The following is a 23,256-nucleotide window of genomic DNA, read 5'->3' as shown; positions in this document are numbered from 1 at the left end:
GTTTCCCCTCTTCATCCTCGCGCGATCTTTGCGCCTCTCGCGCCATCTGTGTTTAAAAGGCGCAACGTCCTTTGGTCTCCGCCGATGTCGCGATATACGTTGCGTTTTCCTCGTGATTTTAAAGTGCAAAACAGACGTATTTAAAGGAAGAGAGGAGAAGAAAGCTCGCCAAGGACGGAATCCATTAAATTGTTGTTAAGGCTCGACGTACGAGGTTGGTTAGAAACGATACGCGACTTATCGTTGAGCGTAGAAGAAACGTCAAGTCAGGGTGAATCGCTTCCGTCGAACAGCTGATTGATCTTGCGTGTTGTGTTTACGCGTCTCCACGTTTCGTTGATGCCGATTTAGCGATGGATAATGCGAGTGACGGATCGAAGGGACTCAAGTCCAACGAGGAGGTTATCGAGGAGCTCACCCGAGATCTAAAAAGTTCCTGCATCAAAGTGGACGAGAATGCGGAATCGAAAAACACCACGAATGACTCGTGGGATGTCCTAGATAAGGAGAAGGATAATGATAGCGCACAAGATGCAGAGCCTTCGGACGATGCAATCGAGGATCTTCTCAAGGACAGAGATCTGTCACTTTCAGAAGCTGAACAGGAGGTACGTTTGCGTGTTCTTCTATTATTATACGATTATTATTATTATTATGTTAAAATACTATGTCACATTTGTCTACTTTCGCAGGAATTGAAGTGCGAGGCGGAGGGTTTAAAGCAGACGGGGAATGATCTCTTCAAAAATGGCGAATACGTGTCGGCGATATCTCAATACACGCAAGCTTTGCAGATTTGCCCTTTAGCATATAGCAAAGAAAGGTCTATATTGTATGCTAACAGAGCAGCGGCAAAAGCAAAATGTCAGGTACTTGTTGAAAGCAGCTATTGATATATATATTGTGTTCATATTCTTCCAGTCATTCAGCAAACAAGAATATATATTATATTCTTATTATATATAATATTATAAGAATTATGGATAATATGATCTTTCATCCATAAGAATTAAGATATATTTATATAAACTATATTAATTAATAACAGACAGAGAAGGACTCGGCGATATCTGATTGCACAAAAGCTATTGAATTAAATTCCGCCTATGTAAAGGCTTACATTAGAAGAGCACAATTGTACGAGGAGACGAATAAGTTGGACGAGGCATTAGAAGATTTTAAAAAAGTACTAACATTCGATCCTAATCACACAGAGGCTAATCATGCTATTAAGGTAATGTACTTACTTGAAAAATATAGGTATTTGAAACATTATTTACAATAATTTATTGATGTATCAATTATTTCTCTTTCATAGAGGTTACCTCCATTAATTAATGAAAGAAACGAAAAGTTAAAGACAGAAATGTTGGGGAAGCTTAAAGAGCTAGGTAACATAGTGTTGAAGCCCTTCGGCCTTTCCACAAATAACTTTGAGCTGCAGCAGGATCCCAACAGTGGTGGTTATTCCGTAAAGTTTCATCAGAACCCTATGTAACAAGCTAGTTATATATATTTCTTATTATAAGAATTATGGATGGAAAGATCTTTTATCCATAAGAATTAAGATATATTTATATAAAGCACAATCCTATTATGGATTTCACTCCTAAGAGATTCACGTAATAAAATATAAGTATTAATAAAATATTCAATGTGATATATTTAAAATCAAGGTTACCCAAATTGGGAGAGGAACAGCATTCCGTTAAATTTTATACATTAAAATATTCGATAACTATTTTCATTATCGTATATATCTAATGAAATTATATAATTAAAATTGAAATATTCCTTTGTGTGTCGAGCTACCAAAGGCAGCATATACATTTGCGAGTTATAATATCGGAAATCTCGCTATATTTGGCGTTGGTGTATAACCGGTAGACCGGATATAGCTATGGTTCAATAATAATACAGTGCTATATGTATCGCCGATAATTTTAGTCGTAGTTGTATTGAAGTTGAACGACTTTATAATCTCTCGGGGCAACGAACGACTCCGGTCGCAGAGAATCGGTAATCGATATTAATCGACAAGATCTATTTATTTATTAAACGGGACAAAAACTTCCTTTGGCACACAAGAAAGATTCAGAAAAAAACATCAGTAAAAGCATATAATAAGATAATTTAAAAAAAAATGGTTAAGACAAATGAAATAAATTTTGAATGAATTAAATTTTGAATTAAATTTTCAATTAATTAAACTTTCAATTAGAAAAATTTAAGTCATAGAATATTTGTAAATAAAATTAGGTAGACTATAAAGTATAAATATTGGAATTAATATGCAAAATGATTTAAGATAATTTATAAAACAATTTAAGATAATTATAAAACAATAAAAATTTTAGATAATTTATAAAACAATACGTATCAATATAACATCAATATAATATAAACTTCATGTAATTAAATAACTTTTTTTATTAATGAAAATAATATCATTTTTATAAATTAAATAACACACTTTATATTAATGAAAATATTAATCTTCACATTTTATTACATAACAAGAATATTTATATACATCGAAATATCAAAAGGAGCGACTACTCGAGGGACTTTGCGGCAGTCCTACCCCTCCGTGAGACAGGTGCAACGAATGAGAAAATGAAACGCCGATATATATGACGTCATCCGATATACGGGGTGTTACGCGCAAGCGTCCGACGTCATCATCTCGATGGTGAAACGGATAAAGATGCCGTCGAGCTGAAAGCGAGGGAGGGTAAAATCGAGGGCGCGTAGTCGAAGAGTCGCGGGAATTTAAATCGCAGATACCATTGAATTCCATACATAATAAGCCAAGGAGCAGGGGGTGGCAACTTTAGAAAGAAACAGCCACGTCGTGACGTCATATCTAGCCTCGTTGTGATTTTCTGATTGGCTAACGCAGAAGACTCGCTTCGGTAAAAGCCTCCCCAAAACATCATTCACAAAGTATTCCGAAATAGCATTCAAGAAAAAGTCTATAAATGACTCAACAATAGCTTACTATGATTATATTTTTGTAAATAATCTTGTCAATTTTAAATAATAATAATTTTTACGTCACACGGTATCGACGATACTAAAGTTAATCGAGGCAAATGTTTTTGGTAAACGATAGTATATGTCAAAATGAGAAACAAGTATGACTCAACGCTATCTCTATCCAATTTGCACCGCCCCCTTTCATGCCTAAAGGGATGGCTCATTCCAATATATAGGGTGTACCAGGAATTACGGACCGTGAATTGCAAAAAATGTCTAATTTTTTAATCTTATATTTTTCCATTAAAAATAAAAATGAGTACCTATCATTGAACTCTATATATAGGATGTACGAGAATTCGCAAATTCTGGTATCTTTAATGTACATAGAAAAATATAAGATTAAAAAGTTAGAAATTTTTTTACAATCCTATGGCACTTTTTTCGATACGTGAATCAATTTAAACACGTCCCATATAGCACAGAACATTATTATAATATTGCAGCAATATTGCGGCAATATTACAATATTGCTGTAGTATTACAACAACGTTATGTACTGTATGGGACAACATTGTTAATATTGCGACAATATTACAATGTTGCTGCAATATTGCCGCAATGTTACAACAATGTTCTCTGCTATATGAGGTGCAAGGGGCGCTAGAGCTACCCTGAAAGAGCGATCAGGTGCTACTGTCACTAGTGTTTTCGAGAAAGCGCGGCGTCGCGACGCCGCGTCGAGGACGACGCGCGTCAGAGAGCGTAAGAGGGAGGGGGGGCACCGTACGTACGCGCGCGCGCGCGCGGGACACTGGGTGGGTGGACTCCGGTGGATTCGGTTAGTACTTTGGTGGTACTCGGCCGTCGGCGACGGCGACGACGACAGAGGCGACGGCGGGTCGGCTCCTCGTGTTCGAATCGATAATTCGAGCGCGATCGCGACGAGTAAAGAGACCCTTTAAAGGGGGGGGAATCGCGGATAGGGACGATAAGAGCTCGCGGCTGGCCATCGGCATTCCCGTTGCTTATTTTGTCAACGTCACGCTACCTATATCCGGCGCGACCGACGTACGTCTTCCGGTTGCAGCGGGCCTCGACAGCGGACGACGACCATGACGAACGGCGAGCAAGGGGTAAGCGGAAATCTTCCCTTCGCGAGAGCGATTCGTAATGGAATCGCGGATTTGAAATTGGGTCAAACCCGGAGACCCGCAGTCCCACAGTTTTCCTCGCCGATAACGATCCTCCCTCGCTCCCTTGTATGTTATACGTATCCCGGTGATCGCGATCCCGGCTCGTCGTTGCGTGATAAACGATCGCAGAAAAAAGGTACGATTGTCATCCTTGGGTTCCGCTTCTCATTTCTTGCGAATAAAACGAAGCAGCAGTTGCATGCATAAATAACGAGGGGGGAAAAGAGGAGCAAAAAGTATGAGAAAAATTGAATTAACATGATCACGCACAGATGTCCTCTTCGATGGACTTGACTCTTGCACGCGTAGAAAAGAGAGCGATATTTGAGATTTTAAATACTTAGACACGTATTTTTTTGCCTTTTTTTATAATATATACATTTCTAATATTTTTTATTAATTATATATTTTTTTATTAATTTTTCTCTTCTAGATATAATTTTTAAAGAAAAATGTAAGACCATTCTTCAATAATTGATTTAAAATTATCTGTCATTCTAGTTTTTATTGTCATTTAGAAGAGAAGTTACACTTTAAAGGAATTAAATAAAAGAGTGGAAATGTAATAATTCAATTAAAAAAGTTTTCTGAACGAAGTTTATCAGAGCAAATTCCTGTAACGTACTTTTCCATGTATTGTTAATATTGACTATAAATTTTGCAAATGCGCTGTTTGATATAATAAGAGAGAGAGAAATTTGAGACTTTACGAGTATTTTCTTTTCCTTTTTTTGCGATACCTATATATTTTCTTAATTTTACATTTTAAAAATTAATAAAAAATATTAGAAATATATATAATTTTTTTTTTCAAATATTTTTATGATTAAATTTTTGTGATTAGATGTAATTATTAGAAGAATGTCAAGGCTATTCTTCAATATTTGACTTAAAATTATGTCGAAATCTGGCATTCAGTTTTTATTATTTAAAAAAAAATACACATTTAAAGAAATAATTGAGCAATTATGCGAAAGGGCAAAAATAAATTCGATAAATTAAAAATGTTTTCTACTTTATTAGAACAAAGTTTTTGATATGACTTATTGTTAATATTAATTATAAATCTTGCAATGTACTGTTGATTATAATTTAAAAAATATAATTTTAATAGAAAAGATACGCTTTAAATGGACGTTTAAAATTTTTTATAATTATGAAAATTATTATAAAAGGAATATAATATGCAATATATAAAGAGGTGTGACAAATTAATTCACGCTTATAATAATAAAACTTGCGTTATCGATGTGTGAAAGAGAGAGAGAAAGAGAGAGCGATGGTAAAGTTAGATTTCCGATATATATATTAAGTCTCAACGTCTCTCGTATCTTTTGATATTATAATCCCTACACGTGTGCAATAATCCAGTAAAGTAATATCCGTTTCTATGAAAATCATCGCTACAATTAATGTTGCATTTCCGTTCTTGAAAGACAGATCGAATTTACACACAAATCGATTTTACACGTATGTACGTAAGAAATATGAGAAACATATATTACTCGTCGCTCTTTTTCATCAACTATATTTTTATATAAAAGCGGAATTATATTAAATTTTTATATTTTCTTTCTCTCTTTTGCGCCCACACTTTATTTAAAAAATATATATCAGTTTTCATTCGCCGGAATTTTTGTTACAACAGAGAGACAGAGAGAGACAAAGAGAGAGAGAGTATTTCTTTGCATATAAATTTTTTTTTATATTATATTATAAATTTGATAATAATTATATATATATATATATATATATATATATATTTATATTTATATTTATTTATGTGATATTACAAAAAGCCAAGACAAGTTAGATGTTCAAAGGATGATAAGAAACATATTTATATAATTTTAAAAAAATCATCTTTTAGAAACATGTGTCATCTGGGTCTGTATCTAATATATTAATTAATATTGATAAGGAATGAATATTTTTATGAGTATAATATTATTGATTATATTTATTTTGAATAATATTATTGATTGTATTTATTCAAATAATCATTTTGTTAAAATTCTAATTATTTAATACTACCCTTACGTACGTTTTAATTTTGGAAAATTATTTACCAATACAAATATTAATGTAAACATAATCATACAAATAACAATACAGTCTTTTAATAACCTATTATTTTTATACAACCTATTATGCACTCAGGAAAATATCGAGATATTGAGAAAGCCTTCGATTAAAAATAAAAGATCCTTTGCACGAAGTAAATTTTACAACAAGCAAGTAGCAAAATCAAGTTTATCGACGAGCTTTATTTTATTTGTTGTTTCACTTCAAATTTTATTTCAAGAAAATAATTTCGAAAATTATTAAGTTGATAGTAAAAAAAGAAGGAAGACACACGATAATCGTCCTCGAAGGACACATCGTTTCAAAGCAATATCAAATCATCCCTGTATGTGTAGCCCACATATACACTGTTAATTTCGCCGACAGCAATTAGACAATCCGGAACAATTACGACACTCGAGCGTACTTGTCACTTTTCCGCAAATAGGTTGCATACGCATTTACGGGATTACATGACTGATTTTCCATCTCTCTATTTACGTCAGTTACGTCAGCGCACCTTTGATCTCCAATGAATCGTGCACGTAATACAGCGAATTATTCTTGCATGCATATTATACGCGCAGATGGGAATTACCCCGAAATTACTCCCCAACGGCACTTAATTAGGCACTTAATTACGCTCACGGAATATTTTATTACGCTATTGTACTTTTATTATGCGCCACATGTAATAAACATGTTGACAGGCTCTGCGTAAATACAATTATTCACAAATGTTTCTCCCATTTTCTCTCTTCAAAAAAATGCTTTGTTTTATTACGAATATTATTTTTACAGCACTTTATGAGAGATTTAATTTAATCTTTTATTAAAAAAAAAATGCTTTTTGAACAGCCTTAGTTATGACATATTGCGACATATTACATTGCCTCTGTGATCACATATTTTGTTTAATTTGCAATTAATTACATCGTACGTTCCACTGGAATATTAAAAATTCCAAGCTTATAACACACGTAACGTTTGTACAATAAATATACGCGATAATACACAGGATCATTCGTTTACACAGCAGCCGATACTTGTCCGAAGGGAATTTTGTGACATCAAAAAAAAATTGTTACGATAAAAGTATTTAAACCATGTTTGCGTTCAAAGGATGCTTTTCTTAGAGGATATAGTTTACGCATGCGACGAGTATCATCGATTTATTCATCTACGTTGTATATTTGATGATAGTATGTAGACAAACAATTTTATTTTTATAAATATTATAGTATATTAATTTTATAAATTTTATAAATAATAATTTTATTTTTTATTTTGTTTCTTTTTTTAATTTCAAAAAAATCGGCTACACGCATATAAATTAATTAATTAATTAATTAATTAATAAGAGTAAATAAATAAATAAATAAAATATGAATATATATATATATATATATATATATATATATATATATACACACACACATATCGTGTCGTGTTACCCACGCCTATACACCCACGCTATACTGTTTTCCATGTACACACGACATCAATAATGGTAATGAGCGTACAGGTGAAACAGTTTTTAACACGGGATCTATGTCAGACTAAGCTTGAAAACATGTCATTAGAAAAACATCGATAAATCAAGTCAAGCGATATATAAAGAGTCTAAAAAATGACATATGAACGATAAAGTTGATCATAAAAATGTATCGTGGGAGGAAGTGCGCTGTTTTATACGATGAAATATATCCGAAGATCTCTCTAATGACGGGCCTTGGCCTTATATTTGATGCGACCCGAAATAAACTTTGCAAGATTTAGTGATATGAGTCAATTTTGACAGCTTTTTCTCATATCCGTGTCTGAACGAAGAGCTCTCGTTTTCTCTCGAATAATTGGCTGTCTTGGAGACGAGCTCTTCGTAAGGGAAAATAATCAATATGACTTTTCGAAAGACGCACTTAGATTGCCTCTCACACAATTTAAGGACTCCAATTTATCCTCCTTATTTTCACATAAAAATTGATCATTTTGAGAATATTTTTTTTTAAGAATATTAGAAATTGATTTTTTTGGCGTTTTTATTGATGCTTCTCACACAATTTAAGGATCCAGTTTATTAAACTATCTTAAGAGTTCAATCTTCATTTAGCAGTAAGAAAACTGATAATTTCGTGAATATTTTTTTTGTTAATTAGAAATTGTTCTTTAACATTTTTATGGATACTTAAATAGTATGCCAGTATTTTTATCTTGGATATTTTTATACGTTTTTTTTTTTAATGAATTTCTGCGCGTACAAAAATACATGGTTCGACAATATGATATGCTATTCTTCGTGTAATTGTCTGAAATAAAAAAAAAATTTCAGTTTTATTTCAGGATATTTTTGGGATATCGAACTGAATTTTATTCGGGAAAAAATAACAAAGTAGTATCATATTATAAATCATAGATATTTCAATTTTGCTGTAACTTGTTTATTTTTTAAAAATGAAATTTCAAAAATAGGAAATATTAATTTTTACAAATCTTAATTAAATTCAGTATCCCATATTTCGATGTCACACAAATTAAAATAATTAAATATTAATAAAACCTTGTGAAACGCCATAAAATTCTAATATTTAAAAAAAGAATTGCTAAAAGTCATTTATTTTTCATACTGATAGATGAAGATTGGACTCTTAACATAATTTGCTTCGGTAAAGGAAAGAAGAAGAGATGTGAGGGTGCACCAAATTCTTACAATGGTTGTTCCAGTTACAGACAATGAGGAACAGACCGCGTAATCTGCAAGCGCGTCGCAGGAGGTGGCCTCTGCGACTGGGTCTGTTCCTGATCTATGTCCTCGTCCAGTACGTCACCTCCGCGAGGATTGTACCATCCGAGATGACGCTCACCTCGAGTTCCGAGCAATACGAGGGTTCGATGTCGGAATCGACAGAATCTTTGCTCGCCTCCATCAACGAGAAGGCGACGGAGGAATCATCGACGATCCCGCCGATGCCCAAGGAGGAGGTCACTGTGATGCCGATTTCCAAGTCGAAAGAAATTGCCCAGGAATCTAACGAAAACAAATCTAACGAAAAGGAATCTAAAGAAAAGGCGTCGAAAGAACATGCGAAAGCATCTGAGAAGAACGTGCGAGATCAGTCGAAGGCAGATAAAGAGGCTGGGAAGAAGGGGACTGCGACTCCTGCAGCGAAACCTGCCCGAAGCAGTAGCACCACTGTAAGTTTTGCAATGCATCGGAAATACCCTGTGTATCGCGTAGAGCAGGTAGACCGTAACAGAAAGCAAGATTAGAGACAAGTTGCAATCGAGACAGGTTGCATAATACATCTGCATCAGGTGCGAGACGTCAGTTAGGTATCACTAGTGTTGATATCTAACGATTCATATCAATGTCAACACCTTGATATCATTGATATCGTTGATATCAAGGTGTTGACATTGATATCCTGATGACTTTTGGTGATTCGCGATATCTCCGGAAGATCAAATCAAGCTAAGAGACCAGATTTTGAATACACATGATTAAGTGTTGCATGATTTTTGTGTTGATAATAATTGATGAATTATTTAAAATTTTTTTCTCTTGACCCAGGTCACGCCAGTTATCCAGACGATTCCTGTGACGAAGCCTTATCCATACCCTACCGTGAGACCACGAAGAACTAATTGTTCGGCACCCGCTATAGAACAGTTTCCACGACCGTTGATGGGACCGGAAGCCAGAAAACACGGCGGGCTTATAATTCACATTGTGGTCGCAATCTATACGTTCCTAGGCCTCGCCATAGTGTGTGACGATTACTTCGTCTCGAGCTTGGATAGAATCTGCGAAGGTGAGAGTTTACTATAGAGATCCTCTTTCTGTTGTAAGACGATAATCTCGCTTCCAAGTTACGTAATATTACGCGTAGTCTGTTTTACGCAAGACAATCATCATGTTTCACACATCCTATGAAACGACGATATCTGTTATCAAGAGACGACATACGAATCAGCTTAGTTTTGTTTTCCTTTGCAATAGGAAATAGTGCTCTTGCTTTTCCTGATGCATTCAAATTCGTTTCTTCAGTTCAAACTTGATTTGACTTTATTACATTTTCTCTTTTCAGAATTAAGACTGTCTCCCGATGTCGCCGGAGCCACTTTCATGGCAGCTGGCTCTTCCGCACCCGAATTAGCGACGGTGATCATCGGTGTGTTTTTCGCCAAGGATGATATTGGAGTAAGCTAGTCGCATATTTTGCTACGTTAAAATATTAGAAAAAGTGAACTTATTGCAGAACAATATTTTACACGAGCGAGCAACTTATTCTTTCAATCGTGAGGACTCTCATCATTATTGTCAGCACCGACAAAATATCACTATAGTATATATAATCCCCTACAGCACAAACAATATAACTTCAACAATATAATTGTTACATAACTGTTATGTAACAGTTACGTAACATGTAACAGTTATATTGTTGAGAGGGAAATTATAACTAACAATTATATAAATGTTACTTGGTGTTTGCTGGGATAGTATATACAATAGTAGGTAGTATATAATAGTATATGATATAATAGTATATGATATATAATAGTGTCTCGAGGTTGTCAGTCATATAGATGTATAGTGCTTAAAAGGCACCAGATGTTATTGTGTTCCTGCCGCGATAATTGACGGGACAAGAGTCCGATAATTAAACCTCTTCTCGTCCGTTCCAGGTGAGCGGCGTTATCGGCAGCGCCGTTTTCAATATAATGTTTGTTATATCGATCTGCGGCCTATTCTCCGCCACGGCCGCCAAATTAAATTGGTGGCCTCTTTGCCGAGACTGTTTTTTCTACGCCATCTCGATTCTCGTGATGCTCGGCACTATTTACAATGAGTCCATATCTTGGTGAGTATTTGATCACTCACGATTGTATCCGATCATGAGAAGTGAAAATTAGTGCAGAGTATTAATATAATCAGTCGCGTAAAACGAAAATATCAATTTCTCAGGCCAGAATCTCTGTTCATGTTGATCATGTACGCAGTCTATTGCGTGGCGCTTTCATTCAACGTTAAGTTGGAACGTTGGGCGAAGTCGTATAACATTCCATTCCTGCCGAAGGACGATGAACCCGCTGAGGAAAGTGCTCTGGTAAGTTACAGATCCTTACAAGAGGAGCGGTTATCCTACACCGGACCCAACTCGCCAATCACCGAGCAAATAAAGAATCAGGAAGGTAATTAATCATTCTTACTACTCTCTTCTTTTTATATCTTCTACAAATTTCAAAATGTTATTCCCTTTTTCCTTCAGGAAATGGTATTCAAGAGACGATCGAGCAACAGCAACAGCAACAGCAGCAACAATCGGCACCGAAGCAGCCCGAGTACTATAAAGCGAAGGAACCGGATCCCAATGAAGTGTCGCCTCTCGTGATGCCGCCGGATGGTAGTAAATGGACCTTATTCACCTGGGGTCTCGTGTACCCCATCCATTTCATGTGTCGAGCAACGATGCCGGATTGCCGGCAAGAGAAATGGCGGCGCTGGTATCCCTTCACCTTCTGTATATCGATGATCTGGATCAGTTTCTACAGCTACATAATGGTGTGGATGATCACAATCATAGGTAATTGATCACCATTTCAATGCAATCAATGCCCAGCAAATAACAATTATATAACTGTTAATTATAATTTTCCACTCAACAATATAACTGTTACATGTTATATAACAGTTACTAACAATTATACAGGGTGTTTCAGACCACCCGTACCACCCATTTAAAAACTAGAGAAGTGGTTATTTCAAAAAAGTAAACACATTTTCTTTATAAATTGGGTGCGCTCTATCGAATAGTGATATTTTCAACTTCTGGTTCCGGCCGGAAATAGGCGATTCAGACTGGAAGTGCATATTTTTAAATGGAATCCCCTATTTTTCATTGCATATTGTTGTAGCTTACCTCGAGAGCTTTCCAAAACACTATAATAAATTATTTTTCCATGAAGTACTTTTCGAATTATGAGGCTTGAAATCATTTCTTAATTTTACATAAACCATAAAATATCTTGTAAAATATTCATTTTTCGATTATCTTACCTCAATACTTTTATGTACAAAATAATGAGAGGAATCAATTGGTGTAAAGTAAACATACAGTTGTTTTTAAGAAAAAATATGGAATTGTTAATTGCTAATTACATATTTTTTATTAGAAACAACTATGTGTTTTCTTAAATAACCATTTCTCTAGTTCTTAAATGGGTGATACAGGTGGTCTGAAACATCCTGTATAAGTATTACTTGATGTTTGCTGGGTGATATCTTCGACAATGAACAGAACTATATTAATAAAGCGACAATTTTACTTCAGGAAGCACTTTGGGCATTCCCGACACTATGATGGGCTTGACTTTTGTTGCCGCTGGTGTGAGCGTGCCAGATGCTCTTTCCTCGCTGGCGGTCATAAAGGAAGGTCTCGGCGACATGGCGGTCAGTAACGCCGTAGGTAGCAATGTCTTCGACATTTTGGTGTGCCTCGGTCTTCCTTGGTTCATACAGACCGCCATGATACAGCCCGGTTCTCACGTAAACGTCACTAGCAGAGGTATACAGAATTTATATATCCATTTATTACACATTTGAAACTATCGCTTATATGTCCACCTTTCATTCTCATCTAGGCTTGACGTATTCCACCGTTTCTTTGCTGTCGACGGTGGTATTCCTGGTGCTGGCGACACACTTGAACGGCTGGAAGCTGGACCGGCGATACGGCATGGTTCTGATGATCTGGTATTTGATATTTATCGTGTTCGCGTCGCTCTACGAGCTCAATGTCTTCGGCGAGATGAATCCTCCAGTATGCCCCAGCGTATTCTAATGCAAGATTCGCCTCGTTCGTTTCCGACCTTTGCTTTGCTCAAACGCGGAACGATCGTCCGAAACTAAGGATCATCGTCTCGGTCGATCGGATCGCGAACGATGACGCGCGCACGTAAATCGCGACAAACGCTCAGCGATTTCGTTCCCTTCACCCTTCCCCTTTCTACTCGATGAGCGAAGGCGAACGGCAAGACGAGGGATGAGTTTAGAAGCTAGTGTGCATGTCGGAACAGGTATAATCTTTAGCTTGCTGCGGAATTGAAGCGACTGTTCCAGGTTCTTTAGGTAAGAGAAAAAAAAGGGCTTGAGCTTTTTTTTTCTTTCTGGGCTGTTATAGAGAATGCAGACAATACGTGCTCGCGCTGAGTACACAGGCATTGTATCCTCATTGGTGCTATCGAAAGTGACGAACGAGTATTTTGCTTGCTTCCGTTCGATCGGATGCGGATTTCTCACGGTTGAATGAAAGTAAGCGGACAAGTTACGATTTTTTCCAAGCAACGAATAATTGAATCTCCCTCTCGGGATAAATGAGAGCACTCTCGGACAGACAATACAACTGTACCAGTCATTATACCGGATGTTATAGTCACTATATGGAGTGTATTGAGTTATCGCGGACGGTTGTTTCCTATAATCAAAAAGTCGATCGCGTTTTTCAAATTGATCGTTGTAAAGTTTCAACTCTCTTAAATCTTAACTTTTAGTCACAGACCTTATTATGTACGTCGCGCGCGAAACTTGCTCGAATCGAGATACAAGATGTGATACGTTTTATACAGCCATATTGCGCAAATGCCTGAGTACCGTGGAAGGAATGCGTTTTGACAATTACTCGTTTTATATATATCCTAACATTATATAGATTAAAAAGATACCAGTAGATATATACGGCTTGTTAGAATAGATCTTAGAAGCGTCATGTCTGCGGCTAAATGTTAAGACTGTTAACGGTGCTCTATATCGCATTGAAAATTGAAATTCATGTTTTTACGGAAACGTACATGCAAGAGTTTTTTTTTGTTGTTTTTAATTGCTATATCGCATTTGCAAACACATAAGCGTGATCCTTACATTTTTTATTTGCGTCAATTATTTTTCAAGATTTTTATTATGCATTTATACCCAGTAAACACTGTTTGTTAGAATAATATAACATGAAAATAACAAATAATATAAAGCAAGTTATCTACATGATATGAAACCGTAACATGTCATATTACTTTGCAACATTACAATAGTAATGTAATTAAAGAATATTATTATAATATAATATTGTTATATACATGTTTCTTTGCTTGCTGCTACGAGGTAAAGCCAGATTTAAATTATTAATTTTTTTTTTATCATGAAATGGATATAAAGTTTAAAAGACTGGTACTAATATAAGATTCAAAATATATATTTTTTAAACTTTCTAATAACGAAGGATTAAGAATAAACAGATTATTTGAAATTGAGAATCCTTCATTTGTTGTGTATTCAAATTAAAAAAATCAATATTATAAATAAAATTTATAAAATTATATTATTTATAAAATTTATTATAAACTTAATTTATAAAATGTATAGAATTTAATTTTGTAAATTAAATAGATATAGTTTATGTTATTTATTTAATTACAAATTGTATATATGACCAATATTCTACATTTGATGTGAACTAATTCTAATAACGCTATAACGTATCTTAATTCATATCAAATATAGAATATCGTTATTTATGAAATGGAAAATTAACTAACAACTTATCGATAATACTTAAATATATTACTTGTAACATTTTGTTTTATTGCTTTTATGCAACATTAATATAACAGTGTTTACTGGGTAGCGCATTGCGTGAAATGTATATGATCAAAATAAGAAATATTTTCGTGCGCCTCGAAGTATAATTTATTATAGAATAATTACATTTTTTTTCATTCAAGTAAACCGAAAGAGACGAAACTTCGCGAGATCAAAGGAGATCCCTCGTTAGCGTGAGGGTGAGCGCACATCTTTCTCGAGTATCAAGTATCAACAATAGAAAGAGAGAGAGAGAGAGACGCCTCTTAAAATCCGCGTGAAAACGAAAACTGTTCTCAAAAGTAACATCGGGATTTCGAGAACGGAGGAGCAAGCGAAATTTCATTCGTGACCAGAAAAAAAAGAAAAATAAGCAGAAAAAAATACGAGAAGGGAGGGGCAAAGGGAGAGTTGGTGTTCTCTACGAGGGCGAACGAGCGCTGAAAGAGACAATAATTAACGCAGCCTTATCCGATGAAAGTATCTACAACCAGCACTATATAAACTGCGCGTTCCTTGAGACCTTGAGGGCTACCTCACACGGTGTATAATCGGCGTATCTCTCCGCTTCCGGGATCCTTTGATCTTTCGAGCGCGCCGGGATCGGCATCGATGGCAAGTTTATTAAGCTTTCAGCGACGGAATTCTCGCAGAAAGAGAGACAGAGAGAGAGAAAGAAATTAAAGAAGAAATGGAAGGAAATATGAAAATATGAAGATATTATATATATATATATATACAGGGTGTTAAGAAATTAGACCGGCAAACATTAAAGAAAAATAGATGACTTCAAAACAAACATTTCTTGCTAATAATATTTTTCTCTGTGACGTTTTATTTTAATACTACATGATATGAAATGGAAGTTTCATGACTTCAACAATAAACAAACATAAGTAGAAAAATTAAATTATATTTTAATCTTGAAGATGGATAATCTTGAACAATGGAGCCAACATATGAAAATAATTCACTCTTTTTATAAATGATCAAAAATTCTTGCATTAATTTCAATCCACAAAGATCATATCATCGAAATATTGATTATCTTTATCCATTAATAATTCAACAAACACCAAGTAACATTTATATAATTGTTGGTTGTAATTTCCTATTCAACAATATAACTGTTACATGTTATATAACTGTTGCATAACCGTTATATTGTTGAGTGGGAAATTATAATTGAAAGTTATATAACATTATTTGGTGTCTGCTGGGAATTAACTGCTCCATAAAGAAGCTATCAGTCAATTCTATTCGTATATCATCTTATAATAATCACATGTAACTTGTCAAGATACTCTGATAAAACAATCCTCTGTTTGAGAATTTGAATATAAGAGCAAAACAAAAATTACAGAAAAATATTACCAACAAAAAATGTTTATTTTGAAGTCCTATTTTCTCTTCAAAAAATTTGTCGCTCTAATTTTTAAGCACCTTGGATAAAAATGTCAACCGTAAGAAATGTGTATTCAGTTAAAAGTGATCAAATTTATAAACGACTTTGAATCGATAGGAATGAACATTGTAGATAGAATCGATGGGGTTTATATAAAGCTTTCTTTTTATATGTATTGCCTTTTATATTTTATATATCCTGCGAGAGCTTCGTCGATGTGCAGCTCGTTGTTTCTTTGAATCGCAAGGATCGCGCAGACGCTTTATAGTGTGTGATTATAAAAATCTCTAGCGTACACACATACGTAATATATAATATATAATATAATATATAACAACGCGAAGGCTTAGAAGAGATCTCAAACGATTATTGAACGTTCAACGTGTTTGTTCACTACGTTTATCCGTTATTGTTAGCGAGTTAGATGAAAATTACGCATATATATATATATATATATATATATATATATATATATATATATATATGAATATAATACAGCGTTTCGATACGATTGATGCTGATAATGCTTGGGTTACGCTAATCGGGACTACGTCAAATTATTAAATTAATTAATTAATATTATTAAATTAAATAATAATATTTATTAAATTAATTATTTAATAATAATTAATAAGTAATTAAAATCCAGAGCCAAGACGAAAGTATCTTCCTGACCCTCGCATCAACATCTCGGCATCGAACGCATCGGCTTCCAGGATTTAGGAAGCGTCGATTTTTTTAGTAAGGCGCCTTTTAGATCTACGTTAAGCGGACCAGTCTCGCTGTCGATTCCGCGGATCATCGCGGTAATCGATCGCACAATCCGAAAGGAAGACTTCTCGTTTACATACAAGAGAAACGAGAGGATATTTACTAGAAGTGATCTAGTAAACACTGTTTGTTTCAATAACGTAACGGGAAAGTAACAAATAATATAACACAAGTTACTTATTTGATATATAAAACTGCAATATACGCAATCTATTATATCATATCGCGTTATTTTGCAATAATATAACAGTAATATAACAGAATATTTATTATTGTAATATATTGTTATATACGTATTATACTTTGCTTGCTGCTACAAAAAGCAGATTTAATTAATTAACTCGTATTCAATTTTTCATTATAAAGTGGGTATAAAGTCTACAAAGAACAAATATTAATATGAGATTCAAAATGCATCTGTTTTTCGTCAATTTTATTTCTAATTCAATTCTAATAAGAAATTTAGAATATTAAATGGATTATTTGAAATTCGATAGATAAATATGTGGGAAATAATCCAGTTATTATACTTTTTGAAATAAAAAATCAAAATTTCACATAAATTAAATTCCAAATTTTATAAAAATTAAATATATATTATTTATTTTATTTATTTAATTAAGTCTATATAGAATCATAATAGAATTATATATATTAGCCATCATATATGGTACGATATATATATATATATATATATATATATATATATATGTTATATTATATGTTATATTTATGGCAAATTACAATTAACCAGTAATTTTTGCCGATTTATGATATTACTTGTAACATTCCATTTTATTGCTTTTATATAACATTAATATAACAGTGTTTACTGAGGAAGTATTTAAAATTAAGCTCTTTAAACAGCGGTAAGGTTGATTTATGGAAAACTGTGACTGTTATAGACTTTAATAATCTAATTCTGATATTCGCTGAGATGAGTTTCCCTTCCCTCGGAGGAAACGAGATCCCCGCCGTTGACGAATGAAAGTTGCGCAAGATTCGCGGGTCCGCATCTCGAGCATCAACGAAAAGGAACATAGGGATTTAAGTTACGTTTAAGTGGTAGCTACCCGTCTAATTTTTCCGACGACTTTCCACCTCAGAAACGACTGAACGATTCGGGAACCGGTGTCATTAGAGTCAATTCACTTGGTGGCAATTAATTAGAAAGTAGTAGATTAGAGAAGCGGGACGAGAGAAAGAGAGAGAAGAGAGGAGAGGCGCGTCCTCTTTTTTCTTCGGTTCCGATCAATTCGAATCGTGTCCTTAATAGCGTGTAATCGAAGTCAATAATATCTTTTTAGACGTTTCTCTCTTTCATAAATCCGTAAAATGGCCCGTCCTCTGGCAACGTGTCCCGTTTACGTCCAGCGGTTCCCGAATCGAAAATTGATGATACCCAGCAAACACCAAGTAACATTTATATAATTGTTAGTTGTAATTTCCCACTCAATAATATAACTTTAATCTGTTATGTAACTGTTATATAACATGCAACAGTTATATTGTTGAGTGGGAAATTATAACTAACAGTTATATAACTGTTATTTGGTGTTTGCTGGATATGTATTTATAAAAATACACGTACATGTACTCTTGTATAAATCAAAATTTGCCAGACAAAATAACGTTATCGATAAAAGGATCAATGTGTAAAACGAGTGAGGGTGGAACGAGGCGGAGATCAGACGTGTAGTCTTGTTGTTGAAACATCTACTGGTATAAGCGTAGATTTTATATCACATTGTGTACTTAGATTATATTATCGAGATATTACCTGATTATAATTAAGTTTCTATACAGCCGTCTCCTCTACTTGCAGTATTATCCCCAGTCTTCGTCGGATACGTTCGTGTGTACCTGTAATGATGGAGGGAACCCCGTAATAACTCGTTTCGGGATCCTCATCGTTCATTTGCCTCGCTTCTTGCGTTTTATTCATTCCACCCTCTTCTTCGCGGATCGTCAGGTCACCCGTTCAAATGGCAGCTTCGCGAAAGTATCGTAGTCTAAAACGGTAAAACTAATTATAAAATAGCGTAAAGAAAGTGAACGTACAACGAATAATAACAATATCTGCTGCTAGCGAGAAGTATGTTAATTTTACGTTGCTAATTTGCATTTATTTTTACTTTATTCCCAAGTGGAGACTTTTTTCAGTGTTTCGACATTTTTTTAACAAATTTTTGCACCCTCGTACGAAGCAAAAACTTCACGAATATTACCGGGATCTCTCCGATTTATGTCTTTTCCCATCGTTATATATTCAAGTTTCCAGAATTATATCCTAACGCGTCAATATATCTAGTCATAGCTTATTATAACGTTATGTAAATAATTGTTCTACCAATATCCCATATACATATAAATATTATATATGTATATATATTTATTTATAGATTAAAAATATATTATATGTATACATATATACATATGTATGTATGTATATTGAGAATATACATACGTAGCAAATGCAAGAAGAGCCTAAAATGCATATAAAATATATATATATATATATATATATATATATATATATGTATTATACATAATGAATTCATGCGCACTTCTCATTGCAAAGAGAACTATTTACCGAAAATATGGAAACAATTTAATATTACACGTACCTTGTTTAGCTTGACAGCGGAAAGAAAATAGAGAGTAGTTATGTACTCTGATGTATACTTAAAACGTTTCAACAATAAAGCTATTGCTACTTAAATCTCAGACTGAAAGACAAATGGATTAACTAACTAACCGAGGGACTTTGATCTAGCTCTAGAATTTGCGAACAAATAATAACATCGGATTTTTTTTACAAATTCTAATAATATTTATATTCTATAAAATTGCACATATGTTTATCTTAAATATTGATTCGCACACGATGCGTGCAGGAATTTCAATAATGTATACTTTGACAATCTGCATTTTTAACATATTTGCAATTAGTTCGTATAACTGTACTTTGATTCATTCGTGAAACATTCGCGATACTTATGAACATATGTGTGTATTTTGATGAAATCCACGTATGGATCTTTAAAATTTATCATAGTTCTTTGTCAGTTTCAAAAAGAGAGAAGACGAAAACCCAGTCATAAGAGCAAGCTCAAGAATCCGCAATTTTGTGCTCCAATTGTTGAGTCTGTTGATGTTCTTCGTTACACAATATATCGTTGTTTGATAGAGACTGCAATTTAAGCGGGCAATTGTCCAAAGTCGACTCGAGGGCATAGAGTTTGTCGAGTTGTTGTCGAATATGATTCAAACATTCCAGACGAACGGTCCTTTTACTGGAATCCGTCGAGTTTTTATGTATCGTCAAAGCGTTGAACAGTAATTGCCAGCCGTTCTCCTGGAGTTCACGACTTATTTTCTCGATGGTCTCTTGTTCTGTATCTTCTTGTTGTATTGGTGTATCGTTCTAGACAAAAAAATGAATACTTATTATACTGATAATATATAATTCGAGTGTTATAAATGACTTGTTTGCAAGAGATATAATAAAACAAAAGATATTTTGTTTTTTTTTAATATATAGACTATCGAAAGAGAGATTGTGTATTGATAAATAGAAATTAAAGTGTGTGTCAATACATTAAAATATAAAATATAAATAAATATAATAATAAAATATACATGTAAATATAATATAATATATTAAATATAATAATATAATATATAATATATTAAATATTTAATATGAATATATCCCAGCAAACATTAAGTAACATATAATTGTTAGTTGTAATTTCCCACTCAATAATATAACTGTAATCTGTTATGTAACTATTATATAACATGTAACAGTTATATTGTTGAGTTGGAAATGATAACTAACAGTTACATAACTGTTATTTAGTGTTTGCTGGCATATGTTTATATAAATATATGAAATATAAATTTATACTTTTGCATTGTCCATGGTACCGAGCATATGATCGATTGATTCCAGAATGCGAGTCTTGGTGGCGTGGAGATCCAACTTCGCTAAATGTGTCGGCCCGTTAAGTTTCTTCGCGGATCCATCAATTGACTCCTTAATCAGGGCGGATGGATCGGTAATCGTAGTAGCATCGCCTGCAGATCTCTTCTGTTTCATCGTCCTCGCGATAACATCGTGCCTGCGTCTATCGAGCCTCTTATCGTCCTCGTTTACCCTCGTCATTGCTGTCGCTTCCTCGTCTGCCCTCATCTTCAGCCTCTCCAGCTCCTCAAGTTCCAGAACAAGCTTCCTCGCTTCCTGATACTCGCGTGTGTTTCGCCGGCAGTCGACGTCACTCTCCAGGTTCCTCATCTCCGAGATGTATTCACCGTCCCCGCTTACACCTTGATGACACTTCAATGCGAGATGTCGATTTATTACGCGCGGTTCCTTCTCTTCTCTTTTCCTCGGTTGGCGAACGGATGGAGCGTATTTCGCCGATACCTCGCTTTCGGCATCGGAATATTCCTGCTCGTCCGGCGATCCCTAAAAGATATTATAATAGTGATCAGATAAATAAAAAACCTATAACGATTGTATTGTACAGAATAAACTATCCAGCAAACATACCCAAGTAACATTTATATAATTGTTAGTTGTAATTTCCCACTTAACAATATAACTGTTACATGTTATGTAACTATTACATAACATGTAACAGTTATATTGTTGAGTGGGAAATTATAACTAACAGTTATATAACTGTTTTTTGTTGGATAGGAGCTAAGCTCCTTAGAATTTGCGAGACAAAAATTATTTTGATATCTCAAGAAGCATAAGAAGTATTACCTCGGGTTCTCTGCAGTGATTATGCTTCTTCAAGTTCTTGATTGGTACTAATTGCGCGTATTTGGAGTAGGCTTCATCTTCGTTGATCAGTTCGGAATTCATCGGAACATCCCCCTTTATTCTACCTAAATATCTATCGTGTTCAATTCTCCGTTGACGACGAGCTTGCTGCAGCGATCTTCTGGGGCAACGAGGATGCACACCAGTCTGGCAATCGTGCCAGTATATCTTTTGCGACAGAGGACTGCTCTGCGACTTCTTGATGGCCGAGCTGACCGGCTCCGCAAAGACACGTTCGTATCGATTCAGCGTAGCCTCGACATTTTCCAAAGTCCTACGAGATCGAAGAGAACAATTACAATTTAATTATTCTTTTTTTTTTCATTATCAACTGGTAGAGTCGAGTGGAAAGGGACATCTTTTGGTCCACCTTGGTCCACCGGACGGAGATAATCTTCGCCTCTCGACAGGACAGTGACACGAGGGACAATGCTTCTCGTATCTTCTCGTTCTTCTTCTTCGTGTCGCGATGCCACGCAACGCGTCCTCGTATTCGTTTTGCCCGCAATTGGAGCAAAAATCGCCGCGATGATATCCCAGGGTGTCTTTGTATCCGTTCGCGGGCAGTCTCTTGTATAACTCCATAGTTTCCTGAAATAATTCATAAAGCGCAAGAAAGTCAAGAGCAACTCAATCCTTTCAAAATTTAACACATAAACTTACCATATCTTTTATATGCTTTCCATTAATAATCGCAACTCTTGAGGCAGACTCGTTTTACAAAATTGAAAAAAATCTTACCGGATTCATGATATCTTTATCGATGTATAATTTGTATCTTGCGAAGAATTTTATCCGATTGATCAGGATCTTTCGATCAAGACTTCAAAATCAAGATTCGAAGAAATATAAAAAAATACAATTAAATACAAAAGATTACATACACACGAGTTTGACACGTTTAATCGATGCGAACATGTTTCGATTCGAGTTTTGCAAAATTTTATCATGATAAAGTGAAAGTATAATAAATCTTATAATTATTAATAATAATTAATAAGACTTATTATTCTTTTTATACATTAGTAAGATATTATCATATGTATAATTATTATACATAATTATATAATTATGTATAGATTATATATATATATATATATATATATATATATATATATATATTTATATTATTCTATAAATAATTATATAATTATATATAATAATTATATACATAATAACATATTATATATATATATATATATATATATATAATATTTATTTTTATTAATAATAATAATAAATCTTATTGTATCATGAGTTTAATGTTTAGAGAAAATTCAGTCAAAAGTATGTATAGTTTTTGCAACATATGAATAAGATAAATTACGTCCCGCGTGCTTTATAAATAATTAAAATTCTCCTACACATACAA

At 34.1% G+C, this 23,256-nt stretch overlaps 3 protein-coding genes across 5 annotated transcripts; 2 read left to right on the top strand and 1 right to left on the bottom strand.

Moving 5' to 3' along the window:
* The first annotated feature begins 52 nt into the window (after window positions 1-52).
* On the top strand, window positions 53-1,643 carry LOC105253982 (tetratricopeptide repeat protein 1). The gene is made up of 4 exons (XM_011262393.3): window positions 53-608; window positions 693-869; window positions 1,049-1,234; window positions 1,319-1,643. Exons 1-4 carry the CDS (start codon window positions 354-356, stop codon window positions 1,496-1,498), a joined length of 798 nt encoding a protein of 265 aa, XP_011260695.1. The 5' UTR covers window positions 53-353; the 3' UTR covers window positions 1,499-1,643.
* A 2,155-nt stretch (window positions 1,644-3,798) lies between these two features.
* Window positions 3,799-21,057, top strand: LOC105253981 (probable sodium/potassium/calcium exchanger CG1090). Of its 3 annotated transcripts, none has more exons than XM_020028328.1 (10): window positions 3,799-4,115; window positions 8,961-9,431; window positions 9,808-10,048; window positions 10,325-10,437; window positions 10,926-11,101; window positions 11,206-11,432; window positions 11,510-11,824; window positions 12,572-12,805; window positions 12,882-12,993; window positions 21,006-21,057. In XM_020028328.1, coding segments are annotated over exons 1-10 (1,911 nt in total). In that variant the 5' UTR covers window positions 3,799-4,094; the 3' UTR covers window positions 21,007-21,057. The 3 variants fall into 3 exon arrangements, 2 of the variants coding, with proteins under 2 accessions (XP_019883887.1, XP_011260694.1); XR_002192677.2 differs by lacking the exon at window positions 21,006-21,057 and adding an exon at window positions 13,421-14,330 and having other exon boundaries at window positions 3,800-4,115; window positions 12,882-13,316; XM_011262392.3 differs by lacking the exon at window positions 21,006-21,057 and having other exon boundaries at window positions 3,800-4,115; window positions 12,882-14,330.
* Window positions 19,875-22,705, bottom strand: LOC105253980. Its single transcript, XM_025409847.1, has 4 exons — window positions 22,255-22,705; window positions 21,825-22,158; window positions 20,961-21,521; window positions 19,875-20,474 (listed from the first exon to the last, which is right to left on the bottom strand). The coding sequence occupies exons 1-4, from the start codon at window positions 22,467-22,469 to the stop codon at window positions 20,160-20,162; spliced, it is 1,425 nt and encodes a 474-aa protein (XP_025265632.1). The 5' UTR covers window positions 22,470-22,705; the 3' UTR covers window positions 19,875-20,159.
* Window positions 22,706-23,256: the final 551 nt, after the last annotated feature.

The sequence above is a fragment of the Camponotus floridanus genome, unplaced genomic scaffold (genome assembly GCF_003227725.1).
Source record: "Camponotus floridanus strain SB8 unplaced genomic scaffold, Cflo_v7.5 scaffold29, whole genome shotgun sequence".
Taxonomy (NCBI): domain Eukaryota; kingdom Metazoa; phylum Arthropoda; class Insecta; order Hymenoptera; family Formicidae; genus Camponotus; species Camponotus floridanus.
This window is presented reverse-complemented; position numbering and strand designations above follow the sequence as displayed.